At 41.7% G+C, this 19,391-nt stretch overlaps 1 protein-coding gene across 1 annotated transcript; it reads right to left on the bottom strand.

Annotated features, from left to right (window-relative positions):
* Positions 1–4,349: 4,349 nt before the first annotated feature.
* On the bottom strand, positions 4,350–12,269 carry LOC124136672 (transcriptional regulatory protein AlgP-like). Its single transcript, XM_048396735.1, has 2 exons — positions 11,535–12,269; positions 4,350–4,580 (listed from the first exon to the last, which is right to left on the bottom strand). Exons 1-2 carry the CDS (start codon positions 12,267–12,269, stop codon positions 4,350–4,352), a joined length of 966 nt encoding a protein of 321 aa, XP_048252692.1.
* Between the last annotated feature and the right edge of the window lie 7,122 nt (positions 12,270–19,391).

Raw genomic sequence — 19,391 nt, 5'->3', positions numbered from 1 at the left:
AAAGACACATTCACCAACCCTGAATAGTATTTATCAGTTCGACTCTAACGTTACGGAGACACGTGAACATTGTCGAGTGTGGTTTACCAGTCCATTTTAGCGATGAGTAGACAATTGTAACATTGGCTTCAAGCTGTGTAAAAGCCATAATTTTGAATGGAATATGCATGGAATCATCAGTGATAAACATGGATTAATATTGAAGTCTATGCAAAGCCAGTATTATGTCGTTGTGGTTCAACGCAGTGCAGACACAGAAGTACTCAATGTTCAATGAACAAAATAGGACCCAGAAATGATTTAAAAAAGATCAAGGCAATCAGTGATAATGCCATTTACGTGACTTGTCAATGCAAACTTTGATATAGGATGCTGTTCAGCGTCATCCGGTGCGAGTGCAGATGATAAACACCATGTTGAATGACACGTGTCCAATGATGAATAACGATTTTCTGGACTTAAATGAACTGATTACAAGATTCCAGGAATGAAAGTGATATAATTAAGCACGTGCACGGTACACACAAGAAATGGCTTGCAAGAATGATTACTAATTTTCTAAAACATTTCAACTGGACAGTCCAGTATAGTTATACATCGAAAAACAAGTCACGGGAGGACGAAATGGGATTGCGACTTCAAGAGACGCTAAAATAACACTTGCAAAAGTTCCCTTCTTTGTTCTGCAGGTTTATGGACTCATGTATTTTGCTGAGTACTTTTGCGTTTATAAATGACACCTATTCTGGAAAAAACTCCGCCGCCCCCAGGAACTCTCCAATTCCCTAGACCAAGAACAAAACAAGTTGAGTTCACCCTCGTGCTTCACCAAGTATCCTTCAGGCGGGAAAATATTTACCCGTACAGAACAAAGGTCTGTGGAGGAATTCAAAACATGCGTGAACAATGCAGAGATGAAGCAGACGGCACGGGCAGGGAAGGGTCCATCTGGCCATATGGATCCGGTCAATGATTAGTCCAGGACATAGGGGGGATGAACGCATCGGACGCTGATTAATCGGAGGGGAGACCGAGTCAGGCACGTCTGGAGCTCCTATACATCGATTGTCCATACAACGTGTACATCTTCAGTCAAGTTGTTGAAAAGTTACTCATATCCGCTCTTCACAAACACTGAGTGCGGCAGCGGATGATCAATCTTGGCATTGTAGCAGCACGGGGAATGGTCTTCACAAGGAGGTAATAAGTGTCTCAACATGGACATGACCTTGTACATACATTGTCAACATCACGTGGACCGCTGGTCCCCAATTCGTGCCGAATTGGTCGACAAGATCACATCTTGTGTTTCGATAAAAGTTAGAGTGCTTCAGCTGCTCACGTTTCAGCGCCATCTATTTGTCTGCCACAGACCCCATCTGTAATAACTGCCTGGGTGCGAAAGATTTGATTACAGAGACACCAATAAATCTGATTACCTTCTGACATTTTACGTCATGTAACTTAAAGACGTATGTTAAAGGGGCGGTCACTCGAGAATGTGTCACGACCCTTGACCTTGTACGTATGAATGGTAAACTCTGTGTCCTTGCCAGCCAATTAGTAACTGATACAAAGGTTAGCAATATGTACTCCCTGGCAGCCAGTCATATATGATACAATGTCATTCTAATGGCAGTGATGTAACTGTATATACCATGGTATAAAAGTTTCCTTAACTTGACCCCGTGTCATTCTAAATGGGTGCTTATTTCCTGCTGCACTGACGTATAGCAAAGAGGCGTGTATGGCGCAGTTTGTATGCTATCAGGACATTTATAACGGGAATTAGAGCTTACATGTGTCAGCTGTGAAGGATTAGGGAGGGAGGGTAATCCAGCCCTGCTGCTGTCTGATGATGGAAAGTGTTGTTGATGAAGGAATGTCAGAGGGTTGACCTTTTGGCTCGTTTACAGTCGAATTACACCGAAAGCGTTGCAAGAACACGAGGGAGTATAAAAATGACAGATCTGGTAAAATCTTACTTGCACAAAATACATCTTAGAAGGATTAGCTGCCCTTTGACAGATCTATGGAGACGATATGACTGGTTGAGGGAACCAAGCAGACTTCTTGTCCCTTGCATACATACTGATAGTGATCTGTGATACTGTTTGCCTTTTGGAATTGCATGTTTATGTTATATAAGGAGCTACAGTGTACGTATATATGTGTGTTCAATGCATGGGTCGATGAGATGATTACTCTAGATGTCGTCACTAGTCCTTTGATAAACACTGCAATGATTTACACCTGCCGAGTGGCACCCTTTCTATATTGATGATACGTGACAAGAGATTGTTATTAATTATGGTTAGGTGCAGGTTTTCGAAATACCCAAACCACATCCCAACGAAGGTCGCCGAGAATAGGGTCCACACATTGTACCCATGTTGGGAAACGAGCCAAGACCTTCGGCATCCTTTAATCAGAACTAACATGCACTGCTCAACCCTATACCCTATCATGCTGACAACGATCCTTTAGAACATGAGCTATTGTGTTTATCATTTTTATTATTTTCGGAAAAGCTGTAAATGTTCACAGGAATAAAATCAGACTTACTAAAGTGATATATGTTTTCGCTTAGAAAGTGATTATGGAGTGTGACTGCGATCTATCAAAATAGCCAGGTCTGTTTCCATCACGTCTACCTCCGGTCTCTAGTTAGACGCTTTGTATAGACTGTAGCTAAATCAACCGCTATACCTTGTCTATAAACTGTGTGATTACGTCATTAATAGATTTTCAGGTTTCTGTATTTTCTCTCCTTCAAGAGAGCGAGCTTACAAAATACTCATTAGTTTAGATTAAGGGCATCATTTGTGCTGGTATGGGTAATACACGTGATCGCAACAGTCCTTGATTCTATAGGGTTCTATCGCGCGACGCAGTAACTACAGGTTGGTTCGTGTTGAGTATATCAATACACATTCCCGCCGCCTTTCACCAGACTAAGCCTGTACCTGCTGACAATGTCTTCCTCATCCATTGCGTCATCCAATCTCACTGTCCTGTACATGGTATTGATTTGCCGTTGGCACTAAATAGATAGATCGCTTTTGTTGTGCCTAATTACTGGCTAGATATTGGATGAGCGAGACTGTGTAGAACTGATAAATTGTCCAGTTGAGCTACTTTTTGGAGCTATAATCAACGAGTTTTGGAAACATTGAGTCTGTTTGATGGGGTTTTATAGTATCTCGCTTTGAAATGTTTTTAGCGCGTTCGTGTGTGAATGTGCGTGTGTTTTAATGAACGCATGATGAAGCGACCTCATTTGAAAAACGGTTGTTCGACGGATGTTATTGAAAGTATTTTGTGTTAATGAAAATTAATATAGTCAGTTTCAGTTTAAAAACAAAACAAAACCCTTTTATATTACAAATACTGAACGAACAACCCAGCAACAATGGTAGAAGGAGAGAATGTTCTTTAGCGTTGTATCGCAATTCCAAGTATGCCGTGCAGCCTGTGCATCATAATCACTTTGACAGGCTACCCGGAGGTTGATAGCACGAACACCGATTCATACGAACAGGAAACAATGGCGGTCAATCACTTTAGTCAGCGATCTTGACCAACCGATACTCTTTTGTGGTCTATCGTACTGTTATTTCACGACTGTCAAATAAATAGTCGCATCTTGACCATAAAAACCAGTGATTGATAGCATGAGCACTCATCCATTACGTCGGAGTACGACGGACAATCATCCATTCAAACATTGTAACAATCTTTCGACAACCTTAGAGTACAGATAACGTGGCCGTGATGGCCATTTTACTCATCATCATCATCATCATCATCATCATCATCATCATCGGGAAAGGAATAATTATGTAATTAAATATCTGACCCCGACTGCCGATGCCGATACTACAGTTTGTCATACTGACACTAAAAATACCAGAATTTGCTTCAGAAAATTAGAGTTATCCCCCTTTGACTTGATCAGGTGGGATTCTGGCAGCCATAGGCAAGATCGATTTATGCGTTGGGAGAATATCTCTTTTCCACTTCAACCCCCTGATTGTGAACCCTCAACACAGTGGCATATGGATCACCAACTATTCAAAATAATTGATCATCTAAAAAAGAGCATCATGTGTCGTGCAAATGGTATCGCTCAAAACTAATAGAACCATATAGCTGTTATGATTTATAAGTTTTTTGTGTGCATTAATTGAAGAGCTGATGAAAAACTTTGTTTGGAAAGAAACCAAAACTGTGAACGTCGGCGTTGCCGTGGCGACTTCCAAGCAGGCTGTGTATAATTGATCTAGACAAGTATGGCGAGTCAACTGAATAATGCTTTGTAACTGTGTTCTTGCAAAGCTGGCAATGTGTCAGTCATCCGCAGCACTTGAATATGGCTCTAACACAACACTTGGACATGACTCTAACACAACACTTGGGCATGACTCTAACACAACACTGAGACATGACTGTAACACTCGGGCCTGATTCAAGACAACACTGAGACATGGCTCTAACACAACACTGAGACATGACTGTAACACTCGGGTCTGATTCAAGACAACACTGAGACATGGCTCTAACACAACACTGAGACATGACTGTAACACGACACTGGGACATGACTCTAACACAACACTGGGACATGGTTCTAACACAACACTCAGACATAACTCTAACACAACACTGAGACATGACTGTAACACTCGGGCTTTACTCAAGACAACATGGCTCTTAAACAACACTGGGACATGACTGTAACACGACACTGGGACATGACTCTAACACAACACTGGGACGTGGTTCTAACACAACACTGAGACATGGCTCTAACACAACACTGAGACATGACTGTAACACTCGGGTCTGATTCAAGACAACACTGAGACATGGCTCTAACACAACACTGGGACATGACTGTAACACGACACTGGGACATGACTCTAACACAACACTGGGACATGGTTCTAACACAACACTCAGACATAACTCTAACACAACACTGAGACATGACTCTAACACTCGGGCTTTACTCAAGACAACACTGAGCATGGCTCTTAAACAACACTGGGACATGACTGTAACACGACACTGGGACATGACTCTAACACAAAACTGGGACATGACCGCAACACAAAACTGGGGGCATTCTAACACAACACTGGGACATGACTCTAACAACACTGGGACATGACTGCAACACAACACTGGGGGCATTCTAACACAACACCATTGGGGCCTGAATCTAAGACAACACTGAGACATGACTACAATACAACACTGGGGGCATTCTAACACAACACCATTGGGGCCTGAATCTAAGACAACACTGAGACATGACTACAATACAACACTGGGGGCATTCTAACACAACACTGGGACATGACTCTGACAACACTGGGGCCTGAATCTAAGACAACACTGAGACATGACTGTAACACAACACTGGGGACATTCTAACACAACACTGGGACATGACTAACACAACACTGGGGACATTCTAACACAACACTGGGACATGACTGTAACACAACACTGGGGACATTCTAACACAACACTGGGACATGACTGTTACACAACACTGGGGACATTCTAACACAACACTGAGACATGACTGTAACACAACACTGGGGACATTCTAACACAACACTGGGACATGACTCTAACAACACTGGGGCCTGAATCTAAGACAACACTGAGACAGGACTGCAACACAACACTGGGGACATTCTAACACAACACTGAGACATGACTGTAACACAACACGGGGGACATTCTAACACAACACTGAGATATGACTGTAACACAACACGGGGGGCATTCTAACACAACACTGAGACATGACTGTAACACAACACGGGGGACATTCTAACACAACACTGAGACATGACTGTAACACAACACGGGGGACATTCTAACACAACACTGGGACATGACTCTAACAACACTGGGGCCTGAATCTAAGACAACACTGAGACATGACTCTAACACAACACTGGGGACATTCTAACACAACACTGGGACATGACTCTTACAACACTGGGACATGACTCTTATACAACACTGGGACATGGCTCTAACAGAACACTGGGACATGGCTCTAACACAACACTGGGGACATTCTTACACAGCACTGGGACATGGCTCTAACACCACACTGGGACATGACGCTCACACAACACTGAGACATGGGTCAAAGCCACCATGCATACATGTTTATATGCTTTGTATGTATATAGCAACTGACAGCTTATAAAGGACAGTTACAAACGAGAGCTAATCTGATTTAATTTTTGACGTGGTAGCTGTACTACATTACAGTGAACCAAACGCCATGGAATAATTTTTTTCTGTCGCGCCAGCACGTTCACTAAAATAGGGCCCAGCCGATATATCCCCATGCGCATTTTGTAATTAAGAAGTCAGTCGTAAGCCTCCTCGGGCGAGTCCTTAACACATAGTTCATTTATTTTATTCGTTCCAATCACACCCACGAACATGTCACGTGGCTGCTCACAATGATCGCAGACTCAGTTCTCTTGTAACCAGAAAGGGAAATTATTCGAGCAGAAAACTTCACACAATACCATGTTGGCATATTTCGTAAGAGGGTAAGGACTTTAGACTATATACATCGAGATTATAAGTCCTGTGCCATCAGATAAAGCAATGACAGAGGTACACGGTACATCTACATTAGTAACAGGCAATAGAGTTGCCATTGTCTGTTGTTGTCAATATCTGTGAGCCAGCTGACTTGTCTATCACGTCTACATTAATCGGTTGTATCCTCTGGAGAAACATAAGAGACAGACTGAGTATACATTTACGCCGCTTTTAGACATATTCCAGCACTATAAAGGTGGGGGACATCAGACATTGCTTTCACACATTGTACCTATGTGGAACTGGAACCGTGCAGGCCTCCGGTGTGACGATCAAACACTCGTCCAGTAAGCTATAGCTATTGCACCACCACTCCGAGGATAAACAGGATCGCCCTGTGTTGAAAGTGTTTGCTTGCCGCCGTAGGACTGTGTTCTGTGCCAATATGGATACCACCTTATATTGCCATAGTGTTGCTGCCATGTTGATAAAGACAATCCACACGAGGAGGCGACTTTTATGGCTGAATGTGTAGCATCCGTATATGGGTACCCGGTAGAAAGAGAAAACAATTTGTCTGATTATCGTTGACATAGTTACATTGACTACAGTTTGTACCTAACTATAACGAACTGCCAGTATTTAGATAATGAAGACTTAGTGTATGGTGAAAGAAGCGTTAATTCTATCCAACAACGTTAATAATGCATGGATCAGATGGAGGAGCATATCCTGCCCTACCGGTAGGTAAAATTGTCAGGGAGTTCGTGAGGGGAAATAAGGGGTTCAAATAATGGAAAATACCGAGGAAAAAGTTATATGCTTATTCATCAGGAAATCTTGCAGCTATTCGCCGCGAGAAATGTCTGTGGTCTTACCATGAACAAAAGCTACAAACGTGGGGAAAATCACTACCATATCAGTCAAATATCACATTTAGAGGTAAAAAACTGACTGTTTAATTTATATAAATTAAGAGTTACATTTTATCACAAAGATATATTCTTTCACATATGCTGAAATCCGGTAGTTAGAAACTGTTCTAAGAAGTTCTGATAAGTTCAGAACGTGAATTACGACATTGTCAATGCGTGGCGAGTCTCCAAGATAAGAAGCATCTGTCTGAATGGATTCTTGATTGTGATAACAATGGTTCCGAAATTCAAGCCAAGGATCGGAAATGACAAACTAAACAGAGGGGTCCCTTATATGTTGTCACACAGCAGTCGCTGAAGCAATGAATATCAACATTGTTCAATCCAACAGGGATTTAATAATACAAATACAAAAATCTTGACCATGATTGAGTTAGACAACACAACACATTGCCTGCCCCTTGTGACGTAGATGCCCAACCCAGTGTGAGCAATAGCCGCCTGTGCTAGCCCGTGGCTAGCAAAATTTCAGTCGGGCTGAAGATTATGAAATGTCTGGACTGGCTACCGAAATTGTAACGGCGAACACCTCTTGGTTGATCAAAATATAATCAAACCATTCTCCCGTTTCTGTAGATCAGTAAGACCATCAAAAATGAAAAAAAATGAAATAAATATTCGTTGCGAATCAAAATTTGCGGGATCATAGTTGTTCATACTATTTTTTATCACAATTTCGGTAAACTTATTCCAAAGTTATACACTTTGGAAATCTCCCTAAGGGACTAATCCAACAACGCTTGAAAGACACCAATAATTTAGAGGATGTTATTATCATAAATTCTTTATAAGATGTGATGCAATTATTTTTCAATCACTATGAAATGAACACTAAGACAACTGTATAACATAAACGTACAGGTATTTAAATTAGAGCATGTATAAGATCCAGAGAGTAATTGCTTGAAACGTATTTGTTTGTTTATTGTTTAACGTCGCACTCAGTAATATTCCAGGGATATGACGACCGCCTAAATAATCATGTCTTGACCAGACAATCCAGTACGTGACATCAGAGCATCGATCTACGCAATCGGGATACGATAACATGCGTCAACAAAGTCAGCAAGCTGGACCACCCGATCCCGTTAGTCGCAAAAAGCATGGGTTTGGTTGCTGAAGACCAATTCTAACCCTTCACTGGGACGTATTAATGTATCACATAACGGTTTGTCAACCACGTCATCCAATACCCGCGGCAACTGTACGAACGTTCATGGTTTCACAAGAACATTTTCACACACTTTTAGATTCCATTCTCTTTGGGAACACGGTACTTCCATGCCATTAGACAAATTGATATTTTCGGGGATCTTTTGAAATTCAAAATGAGGAACATATTGACCAGTCTTCCATCACCAATATCTCAGACATGTTTCCAAATCTGAAAAGAACTCATTCAGATTAAAATCGTTCTTCTCCTATCCGTGTTCGTACAGAGCGAACCAACAACAATCTCCATTCACGTCTTTATGCTTGTGTCAGTTTGTTTAAAGCTCCCGTATGGAATGTTGGATATCACCGACAGCTATGAGAAGCAATAGAAACCAGTTACTTTCACCGAGGGTATTGAATAAATTCATTTCACATTAAAGATATTTAATGCACGGGGCCAGGCGTCGCGAAGTCCGTACGATCTCAATACAATCGGACAGCGAGATTTTAATCTTCCACCGTAGACGATATTCCGTTTTTATTCATGAGGCTAAATACTCATAAGTGGGCTAGAAAGGCATCAATTGGCCCTTTTTTGTAAAGAAACTAGAACGGTTGTAAATTGCACAGGAAAGTTCCTCTAACATCACGCAAAAACCGTTCAATCATAGATGCAGTGAAAATTGATGGCGGCGTTTTCTTTGATCATAGTGGTACGGGAAACAATTGAACACATTTAAGACTGTTGGGATTTCTCCATTACATAGCCTCCCGGCTAGCCATTTATAACATGGTTTATTTATGCACGAGAAACTCGTCGTAGGCATTTTTAGACTATCTGGACTTGAAAGAAGGCTCTCCAACTTCATCGTCACGAGCTGCTTGATGGTTAATAATAATAATGATAATAATGATGATGATGATGATGATGATGATGATGATGATGATGATGATGATAATAATAATAATAATAATAATAGCCTCAGACGTGTCCAGGCCAACAAACCTGATCTTGTCCTTTTTGATAAATCCAATGAAATCATTTATATCATTGAATTTTCTGTCCCTTTTGACACTTGTATGATTGACAAGATTCAGGAAAAAACATGGCAATTATGCGGACCTCGACATGTCACGCTTGCATCCCAATTACCAAGTTGTCCGACTCCCCATTGTTCTCGGTGCCTTAGGTTTGGTACCTCCCAATCTGTTGACTGACATCGGGAGAGTACCCGGGTTTGCTACCAGGAATACAGTCCTTCTGACAATCTGGGAAATGCAGAAGGCTGCGGGCAGTGTTAGGGAGTCTTCACATTCTCCGAAAAGTTCTGGGTGGGTTTGACTAGGCAGCGCTTCCTTGGCGAAGTGTAGATGGGGCAAGGGCCCTGAGCTGATGATGAGCCTAACCAGCCTGACTGCGCAAGGATCACCCAAACCCTCTTTGCTGCATTTTTTATTTTAATCTGTAAATAATAATAACAATAATAAAAACAAAGGTAGCTAAGTTTATGCATTCACATCGGTTGACGCCATCAAAATATTGATGTATGTGGTATTTATTAACATCTCGTTTCACGCGCTAATCTTGCTGATAAGAAACTTTTAGACTAAGTATAAATTCATATATAACTGGTAATGTTGCTCTCTCTCTCTCTCTCTCTCTCTCTCTCTTTCTCTCTCTCACACACACACACATATATATATATACATACACACACAGCGAAACGCACGCGTAATTATACATTTCTGTTCCCATACTTATCAAAACAATTATGAGGAAAATTCATCAGGACGAATCATTTTATGCGTCTACTTTAAACACCCAAACGATTCAAGACATTACGCATATTATGAACAAACAGGGTACTACTTAAAATACATATATGGGAATGACATAGGCAAGGAGTCTCAAAGCATTGCATTGTCCGAAATGGGTTTCTGTGACATATTAAGTACAATCCTCGTGGGACAGACTGAAAAACAGACCTCCTCCTAAACATTGAAACTCTGGCGAGTAGGTTGAGAACGGCTACTTGAGTAATGAACATTTCTTGGCAGTCCACGTGGAAGAAGTGCACGTTTATCTGTATCGGGAATCTACAATGGGTTTAAACGTTCATCGTTGAACTGCCCATTTCGCTGCCGCCACACAAAGGGAAGTTATGGTATCTCAAGAAATCCACAGTGCATCTCCAGAGACCTGTATCTATCTTGCTTCACATCGTTTAGATTCTGCTCGATGCTGAGTCGTTCTCTGGGAGGTCATACATTTCAATTACTTCTGGCCCACGACTTAATACAATCTTCTATTCATCTATTTTATAGTTATCTCAAGTCAGACGCAACCATGAAACTTGAACGTAAAGTCTGATTTTTCATTTACAAGAAAAAAGTTTGTAAGCGACCAAATTCCTTCTCCAGAAGTTCGTTCGTTAAACCAGCATATGGAAATGACATTACACGGGGTTTCTTATGAAATGAAGAAGTGACAAGGGTTCCTGTAAGGGTGAATAACGATACTCCAAGTAGAGATGCGGGCCAGCGTATTAATGTCACGAATACATGATTTTTATTTTTTCTTCGGCATATTGAATAATTCACCACCTATTGCTAGCCTGCGTGGAAACACAATCCAGATAATCTTTTTGTAAATAAACAAACCATGCTGCATACGGTTGCAGTGCAGTTGGAGAGAAACAGATCGCAGGTCAAGATCCTGCAGTCATCACTCCGAAAGTCAGAATCGCATTGCATTTGTTTGAACATTGGTTTGATCGTTTTTTTAAACATTGATTTGATCGTTGGTTTCATCCTTATTTTAACCATTGGTTTGATTATTGTTTTGATCGTTGGTTTTACCATTGGTTTGATAATTGGTTTGATTATTGGTTTCATCATTGGTTTAAACATTGGTTTGACCACTGGCTTGATCGTTTGTTTGATCACTGGCTTGATCATTGGTCTGATCATTGGTTTAAACATTGGTTTGACCACTGGCTTGATCGTTTGTTTGATCGTTGGTTTGATCACTGGCTTGATCATTGGTTTAAACATTGGTTTGACCACTGGCTTGGTCGTTTGTTTGATCGTTGGTTTGATCACTGGCTTGATCATTGGTTGAAACATTGGTTTGATCGTTGGTTTGATCACTGGCTTGATCATTGGTTTAAACATTGGTTTGACCACTGGCTTGATCGTTTGTTTGATCACTGGCTTGATCATTGGTCTGATCATTGGTTTAAACATTGGTTTGACCACTGGCTTGATCGTTTGTTTGATCGTTGGTTTGATCACTGGCTTGATCATTGGTTTAAACATTGGTTTGACCACTGGCTTGGTCGTTTGTTTGATCGTTGGTTTGATCACTGGCTTGATCATTGGTTGAAACATTGGTTTGATCGTTGGTTTGATCACTGGCTTGATCATTGGTTTAAACATTGGTTTGACCACTGGCTTGATCGTTGGTTTGATCACTGGCTTGATCATTGGTTTAAACATTGGTTTGATCACAGGCTTGATCGTTGGTTTAAACATTGGTTTGATCACAGGCTTGATCGTTGGTTTGATCGTTGGTTTGATCATTGGTTTGATCATTTTATCCACATACCCTTTGATCACTGGTTTTACCAAAGTGGGGGATATCTACAACCTGGTTAGAAACCAGATGAGGTTGAGCAACATTGGTCGTGGAGATTAGTTTGATGGGTGGCCGTGTTTGGCAGCGTTTCTGTACGGCATAGTAAACATCATTTAAAAATGTAAGACCAATTTGAGAGTTTCTAGGGCGTCCTTCCTACGCTACACATGTGACTAAGGCAAGTTGGTTTCCTTTAAATATGCCTATCTTCATCCATCAATGAATCGGCACCCGGTAGGATAAGATCGTAGTGTGACTGTTAAAGCTGCTCATAGAGAGCAAGGGTTGTGTCCTCCCGAGGCTGAGGAGACCCAGTTACCGGGGTAATAATGGTTGGGAGCAGTGATCATACACGAGTATGGAGTTATATGAGAAACTATATTATGTTTTTGATAATATCATTAACCTGCATCACTTTGGGCACTTTTGGCAAGAAATAAACGATGAGTGGGAGTTGCTTACCTTACAAAAAAACGCTGCGGGTAGAATAAACCATAAGCCCCGTGTTCTCCCTGCAGTGTTTATATAGTAAACTGAGGTTATAGCGAACTCAAATGGACCACTGACTTTAGTTCGTTATAAAACAGCATATATATATATATATATATATATATATGACTTTAGTTCGTTATAAAACAGCATATATATATATATATATATATATATATATATATATATATATATATTATTCAGTTATGGCCTGATGAAAAACTCGAATATGGTACGAGTTGTAAGCGCTAGCCAATTAATACTGTGTTCAATCTTACTCCACTTATTTAATTATTAGTGCTCTCTCTCTTTCTTTCTCTCTCTCTCTCTTTCTCTCTCTCTCTCTCTCTCTCTCTCTCTCTCTCTCTCTCTCTATATATATATATATATATGGTCATCTTGATTGTCGCATCATTATATTGGGACCATAGTCATCTCTTCGTAATCACATTAAGATCAATCACTACACCTTCACTGTTCTTAAATGGCTTGTATATTTATATGATATCAATTCACTTGCAGCTCAGTATTCAAGTGAAGAGGCAATAAGTGATCCTGAAACGTCGTTACTCACAAGGAAGTAATTAGTATCCTACAAGGGTCATGTTTTCATGTTCTTTCAACTCCTAAAAATGCCGGTCAAAGATATTCATAATGACGATGAACTCATTATTTTTTGTTATGAATTATTATTAATATATGATTGCTAAGTTGATAAGACTTGACATGTTACCGTGGAAGTCAACGTCTCGTCTCACCTTCCCATGTAGATCCGACGTTATTCAACGCGATAGGACGTGATCCGTCGCGCCTTGACTGCGTCTCGTTGCGTCCCACACATCATCCTGGGGGTAACGGCCCCTGGAGAAAATTGAATATTTTACGCGGACGACAATCTCTAACCTCGTTAGGTCTAATCAGACGATATTACGTTTACAGTTTTTAGTTTAAACTGCTGTCGAGCGCCATCCCCCTCGGCCTACAGGGTCGAGGTGATCTGTGATTCGTGATCGATCCTCCATCAAGGTCGGTTATCATGGCCCGGTGTGTCAAATGCTGCACAATCTAAAGGGAAGTGAAATACCAGAAAATACATTTCATTTTTGTGTGTGATCTTTTCACAGAAGTGTTAAATAAATGTTCATTTGAATCTTGTTTTTAAGTGTGCTATATCTGGTATCATATGGTCATGTCACACAGGCCCTACCTCCGAAGACAAATTAAGCGGATATTAAGTCAAAGGGAAATAACTCATTAGCATGTCAAATACTTTAATGAACCAACCAGAGAGAGATAGATAGATAGAGAGAGAGAGAGAGAGAGAGAGAGAGAGAGAGAGAGAGAGAGAGAGAGAGAGAGAGAGAGAGAGAGAGAGAGAGAGAGAGAGAGGAATTATTTCAAATTATATCTAACGTTGTGAGTAGCAACCTAAATGGACGTTGTGACCTATCTGAAAGGTTAAACAACGCTGTCATTCATGGCATGTTATATACGTTTACGTTCTTGTTTGTTTACCGCCAGATATGAATCGAGTTTTATTTGTAAATTTTACATTCATTCAATCTCTGCAGACATCAAATAATACAATAATATAACACAGAAAAATCACAGTGACAGATTATTTGAACTTAAGGAACATCCATTTGTACTGCACTGTACCGACTCCAATAAAAAACGACGCCAATTGCTGCTTGGCTCATGTACGAGAGTCGGATGTTTTAGGCCGCAGTGGGCAACATTCCAGCAACAGGTGGCAGTCAATAATCAGTTCTGGAGCCAGCAAACCAGTCATTAAAAACATGAGCAATAACCAATGAACACAATGAACCACACCTGTCCATCTGATTTCCCATTCAGTCGCTTCTCAAAACCCACAATGAGCTTGGGGGAACTATGCCCTCTACACTGTGTGCAACCTCGACTCCAGGCCGAACCTTTCATTAGGAGATCTGCATTTGAAGGCAGGTCATACTGCATGTGTACATACTTACATAACACGGCCTTTTACTGTCGTACAAACTCTGAGAGAGGTATTAGAATGAAGTTCATCAAGATTAATCGATCACATAATTCCGAACCTCCTCAGTTTACTTCCGGGAAAATGGTTTAATAAGCTTACCTGTAGATTCGATGTCGTTCGTTCCCGAACCAAAATGTCAGTTTTGTGTTGTCGTTTCAAGACGCCAGAAACAAGACGCCAGATCGATCCGTTATACAGTCGATAGGCACTCTTACTTTTAGAAGTTTAATTCAGTGTAATTCTGTTCACATTGTTCGTCAACTAATCTCACGATTTTTAGATCAGTGAATATCTTGTGCACTTGTTTAGTCTCTCTTTACTTCAGTATTCATTGCAATAGCCTATGGGTGGTGTAAAAAGAGTTAGTACAGAGCGGAATTACGGATTACTGGTTTCCTTGCGAACAGCATGAAGTCGAGAAAGTCACTTTAGCCGATCTTCTGGATTTACCCCCTATAACGTCTTTCTTTGTCAAACCAACTCCTCTCGGCAATCAATGAATATCTCCCATGTCGATAATGGCCACTCTATTGATTGTGTTCGATGTTACAGTATTTTTATCAAAACTATCACCGAGCCAGGAAATGGCGTGTCGTCATTCGAAGACCGAGCTTAGTGTATTGCCTCAAAAACACGGACCTTAAGTGTCAGCAACATTTTGGAAGGTTTTTTGTTCTGTTCCAGGACTAAGCTGTCAGTGTGAAGACATGGACGAACAATTCACTTCCTCACTTTGAAAACACAATGTCAGCTTATTCGAAATCCATGTATGACAACAATGCTTTTTTAAAATGTATTGCGAAATTGAGGTCTTCAATATTTCGACTTCCAATAATGTGTATCGTAGGTTTATTTACAACGGAGCTTTCTCGAAATACATCTCAACCTGAATTGTTAAATGTTTAAATTTCCTTGGAGATTTATGGATATGATCAATGACATAAACTTATGAATTATTATATTGCTAATATTCAAATGGATTAGGCTCACATGAAACACTTGCAAACCTTTCTCGTATACTAGTATACATTTCATTACATTATATACAATATATAGTGGTGCATTTATGTAGCATTATCATTACACTAGGTAGTAGAGCGGTCACCGTGATAGACGTTGAATGTATGTCTGTGATATTTACATCAATTGAACCGCTTGTGTTTTTAATTCATCATTCATTCATCAGTTTTAATTGAAGCAGATATTGACGCCAGTAGTGTCACATTTCTAACCGTCTCGGATATTGCCTGTTTGTTTGTTGTTAAACGCCGAAATAAGCAATATTCCATCCATATGACGACGGTCTGTAACTAATAGTATCAGGACCAGGCAATCCAATCATTGACATCATGAGCAATGATCCACGCATTCGGGGTGAAATCCATCAGCTAAGTCAGCGAGCCCGACCACCCGATCCCGTTTGTCATCTCTTTTGACATGCATGGGTTGCTGAAGACAACTTCTAACTCGGATCTTCACGGGGCGGGATATTTCTTATTAGAATGAATGAAATTCAAACATTATTTTCATGTTTTTGATAAAAAAAACATGCCCCGACATCGGTAGGTAAACCGCACATAAAATCCCCACTAATGTATAAACTGTGACTTCAACGTTTCAATCCTTTTGGATAATTACATCGTACGTGGATTTGATAAGCTTCTTATTGCAGACCGATTACTTATTTGACCCTTCTCAACACAACGGATAATCAATGTTAATTTATCGACCAGTATTACCTGTAGAGACAGTGCCAAGGGAAGTAACTCTATACCAGTTGTCGCTTCTTGCGTTCTGGACAGATGATTTGGTACTAGGGTTGTCTTTTCCTTGTCTCTGAAGTACATCTTGATTTCCAATCGATTGCCATTCAAACTCATGTGATAGGAAAAGGCCATTTAATGGGCCAAGCATTTGCTTGGTGCATCTATTTAATGTCGATAACAACCATTTCATCTGTCAAGCTCGACTCACACCATTGCAAGTGCTGCGCGCCTGTCACGAAAGCAGGGTGTGCTAACAGAGAGGCTCTCTTTGGGTTAATGAAAATACCAGAGTGAATTACTGTAGGTTTCTAACAGAGCAGCCTAGCTGTGCTACCGAATTAAAGGAAACGAATCGTAAATCACTTTATCGAAAATAGAGAGGATTTTGCATGCCTGGACAGACATATGACCACTAGTAGGGGTGGTGGAGCCTGACAATGTCCCTACTAGTATCAGTCGTCTACCTTCTTGGTGGAGCCTGACAATGTCCCTACTAGTATTAGTTGTCTACCTTGTTGGTGGAGCCTGACAATGTCCCGACTAGTATTAGTTGTCTACCTTCTTGGTGGAGCCTGACAATGTCCCTGCACGTATCAGTCGTTTTATTTTTTAGTGGAGCCTGACCATGTCCCTACTAGTATCAGTTGTCTACCTTGTTGGCGGCGCCTGATTATGTCCCTACTAGTATCCGTTGTCTACCTTGTTGGTGGCGCCTGATTATGTCCCTACTACTATCCGTTGTCTACCTTGTTGGTGGAGCCTGAGAATGTCCCTACTAGTGTCCGTTGTCTGCCTTCTTGGTGGAGCCTGACAATGACCCTACTAGTATCCGTTGTCTACCTTCTTGGTGGTGCCTGACAATGACCCTACTAGTATCCGTTGTCTACCTTGTTGGTGGAACCTGACAATAACCCTACTAGTATCCGTTGTCTACCTTCTTGGTGGTGCCTGACAATGACCCTACTAGTATCCGTTGTCTACCTCCTTGGTGGAGCCTGACAATGACCCTACTAGTATCCGTTGTCTACCTTGTTGGTGGCGCCTGACAATGCCCCTACTAGTATCCGTTGTCTTCCTTGTTGGTGACGTCTGACTATGTCCCTACTAGTGTCCGTTGTCTACCTTCTTGGTGGTGCCTGACAATGACCCTACTAGTATCCGTTGTCTACCTTGTTGGTGGCGCCTGATTATGTCCCTACTACTATCCGTTGTCTACCTTGTTGTCGGAGCCTGACAATGTCCCCACTAGTATCCGTTGTCTACCTTGCTGGTGGAGCCTGACTATGTCCCTACTAGTATCCGTTGTTTACCTTGTTGGTGGCGCCTGACTATGCCCCTACTAGTATCCGTTGTCTACCTTGTTGGTGGAGACTGACAATGTCCCTATTGGTATCAATTGTCTACCTTCTTGGTTGAACCTGACAATGTCACTGCACGTATCAATAGTCTACCTTCTTGGTGGTGCCTGACAATGACCCTACTAGTATCCGTTGTCTACCTTGTTGGTGGAGCCTGACAATGACCCTACTAGTATCCGTTGTCTACCTTCTTGGTGGTGCCTGACTATGTCCCCACTAGTATCCGTTGTCTACCTTGTTGGTGGAGCCTGACAATGTCCCTACTAGTATCAGTCGTCTACCTTGTTGGTGGCGCCTGACTATGTCCCTACCAGTATCCGTTGTCTACCTTCTTGGTGGCGCCTGACCATGTCCCTACTAGTATCCGTTGTCTACCTTGTTGGTGGAGCCTGACAATGTCCCTACTAGTATCAGTCGTCTACCTTGTTGGTGGCGCCTGACTATGTCCCTACTAGTATCAGTCGTCTACCTTCTTGGTGGAGCCTGACAATGTCCCTACTAGTATCAGTCGTCTACCTTGTTGGTGGCGCCTGACTATGTCCCTACTAGTATCAGTCGTCTACCTTGTTGGTGGCGCCTGACTATGTCCCTACTAGTATCAGTCGTCTACCTTGTTGGTGGTGCCTGACAATGTCCCTACTAGTATCAGTCGTCTACCTTGTTGGTGGCGCCTGACTATGTCCCTACTAGTATCAGTCGTCTACCTTGTTGGTGGTGCCTGACCATGTCCCTACTAGTATCAGTTGTCTACCTTGTTGGTGGAGCCTGACAATGTCCCTACTAGTATCAGTCGTCTACCTTGTTGGTGGTGCCTGACCATGTCCCTACTAGTATCAGTCGTCTACCTTCTTGGTGGAGCCTGACAATGTCCCTACTAGTATCAGTCGTCTACCTTGTTGGTGGCGCCTGACTATGTCCCTACTAGTATCAGTCGTCTACCTTCTTGGTGGAGCCTGACAATGTCCCTACTAGTATCAGTCGTCTACCTTGTTGGTGGCGCCTGACTATGTCCCTACTAGTATCAGTCGTCTACCTTGTTGGTGGCGCCTGACTATGTCCCTACTAGTATCAGTCGTCTACCTTGTCGGTGGAGCCTGACCATGTCCCTACTAGTATCAGTCGTCTACCTTCTTGGTGGAGCCTGACAATGTCCCTACTAGTATCCGTTGTCTACTTTCTTGGTGGCGCCTGACTATGTCCCTACTAGTATCCGTTGTCTACCTTGTTGGTGGTGCCTGACCATGTCCCTACTAGTATCAGTCGTCTACCTTGTTGGTGGTGCCTGACCATGTCCCTACTAGTATCAGTCGTCTACTTTCTTGGTGGCGCCTGACTATGTCCCTACTAGTATCCGTTGTCTACCTTGTTGGTGGAGCCTGACCATGTCCCGACTAGTATCCGTTGTCTACCTTGTTGGTGGCGCCTGACTATGTCCCGACTAGTATC

The sequence above is a fragment of the Haliotis rufescens genome, unplaced genomic scaffold, assembly GCF_023055435.1.
Source record: "Haliotis rufescens isolate VD_foot unplaced genomic scaffold, xgHalRufe1.0.p SCAF_16, whole genome shotgun sequence".
Taxonomy (NCBI): Eukaryota; Metazoa; Mollusca; class Gastropoda; order Lepetellida; family Haliotidae; genus Haliotis; species Haliotis rufescens.
The sequence above is the reverse complement of the archived record's forward strand: the minus strand, read 5'-3'. Positions and strand labels throughout refer to the sequence as shown.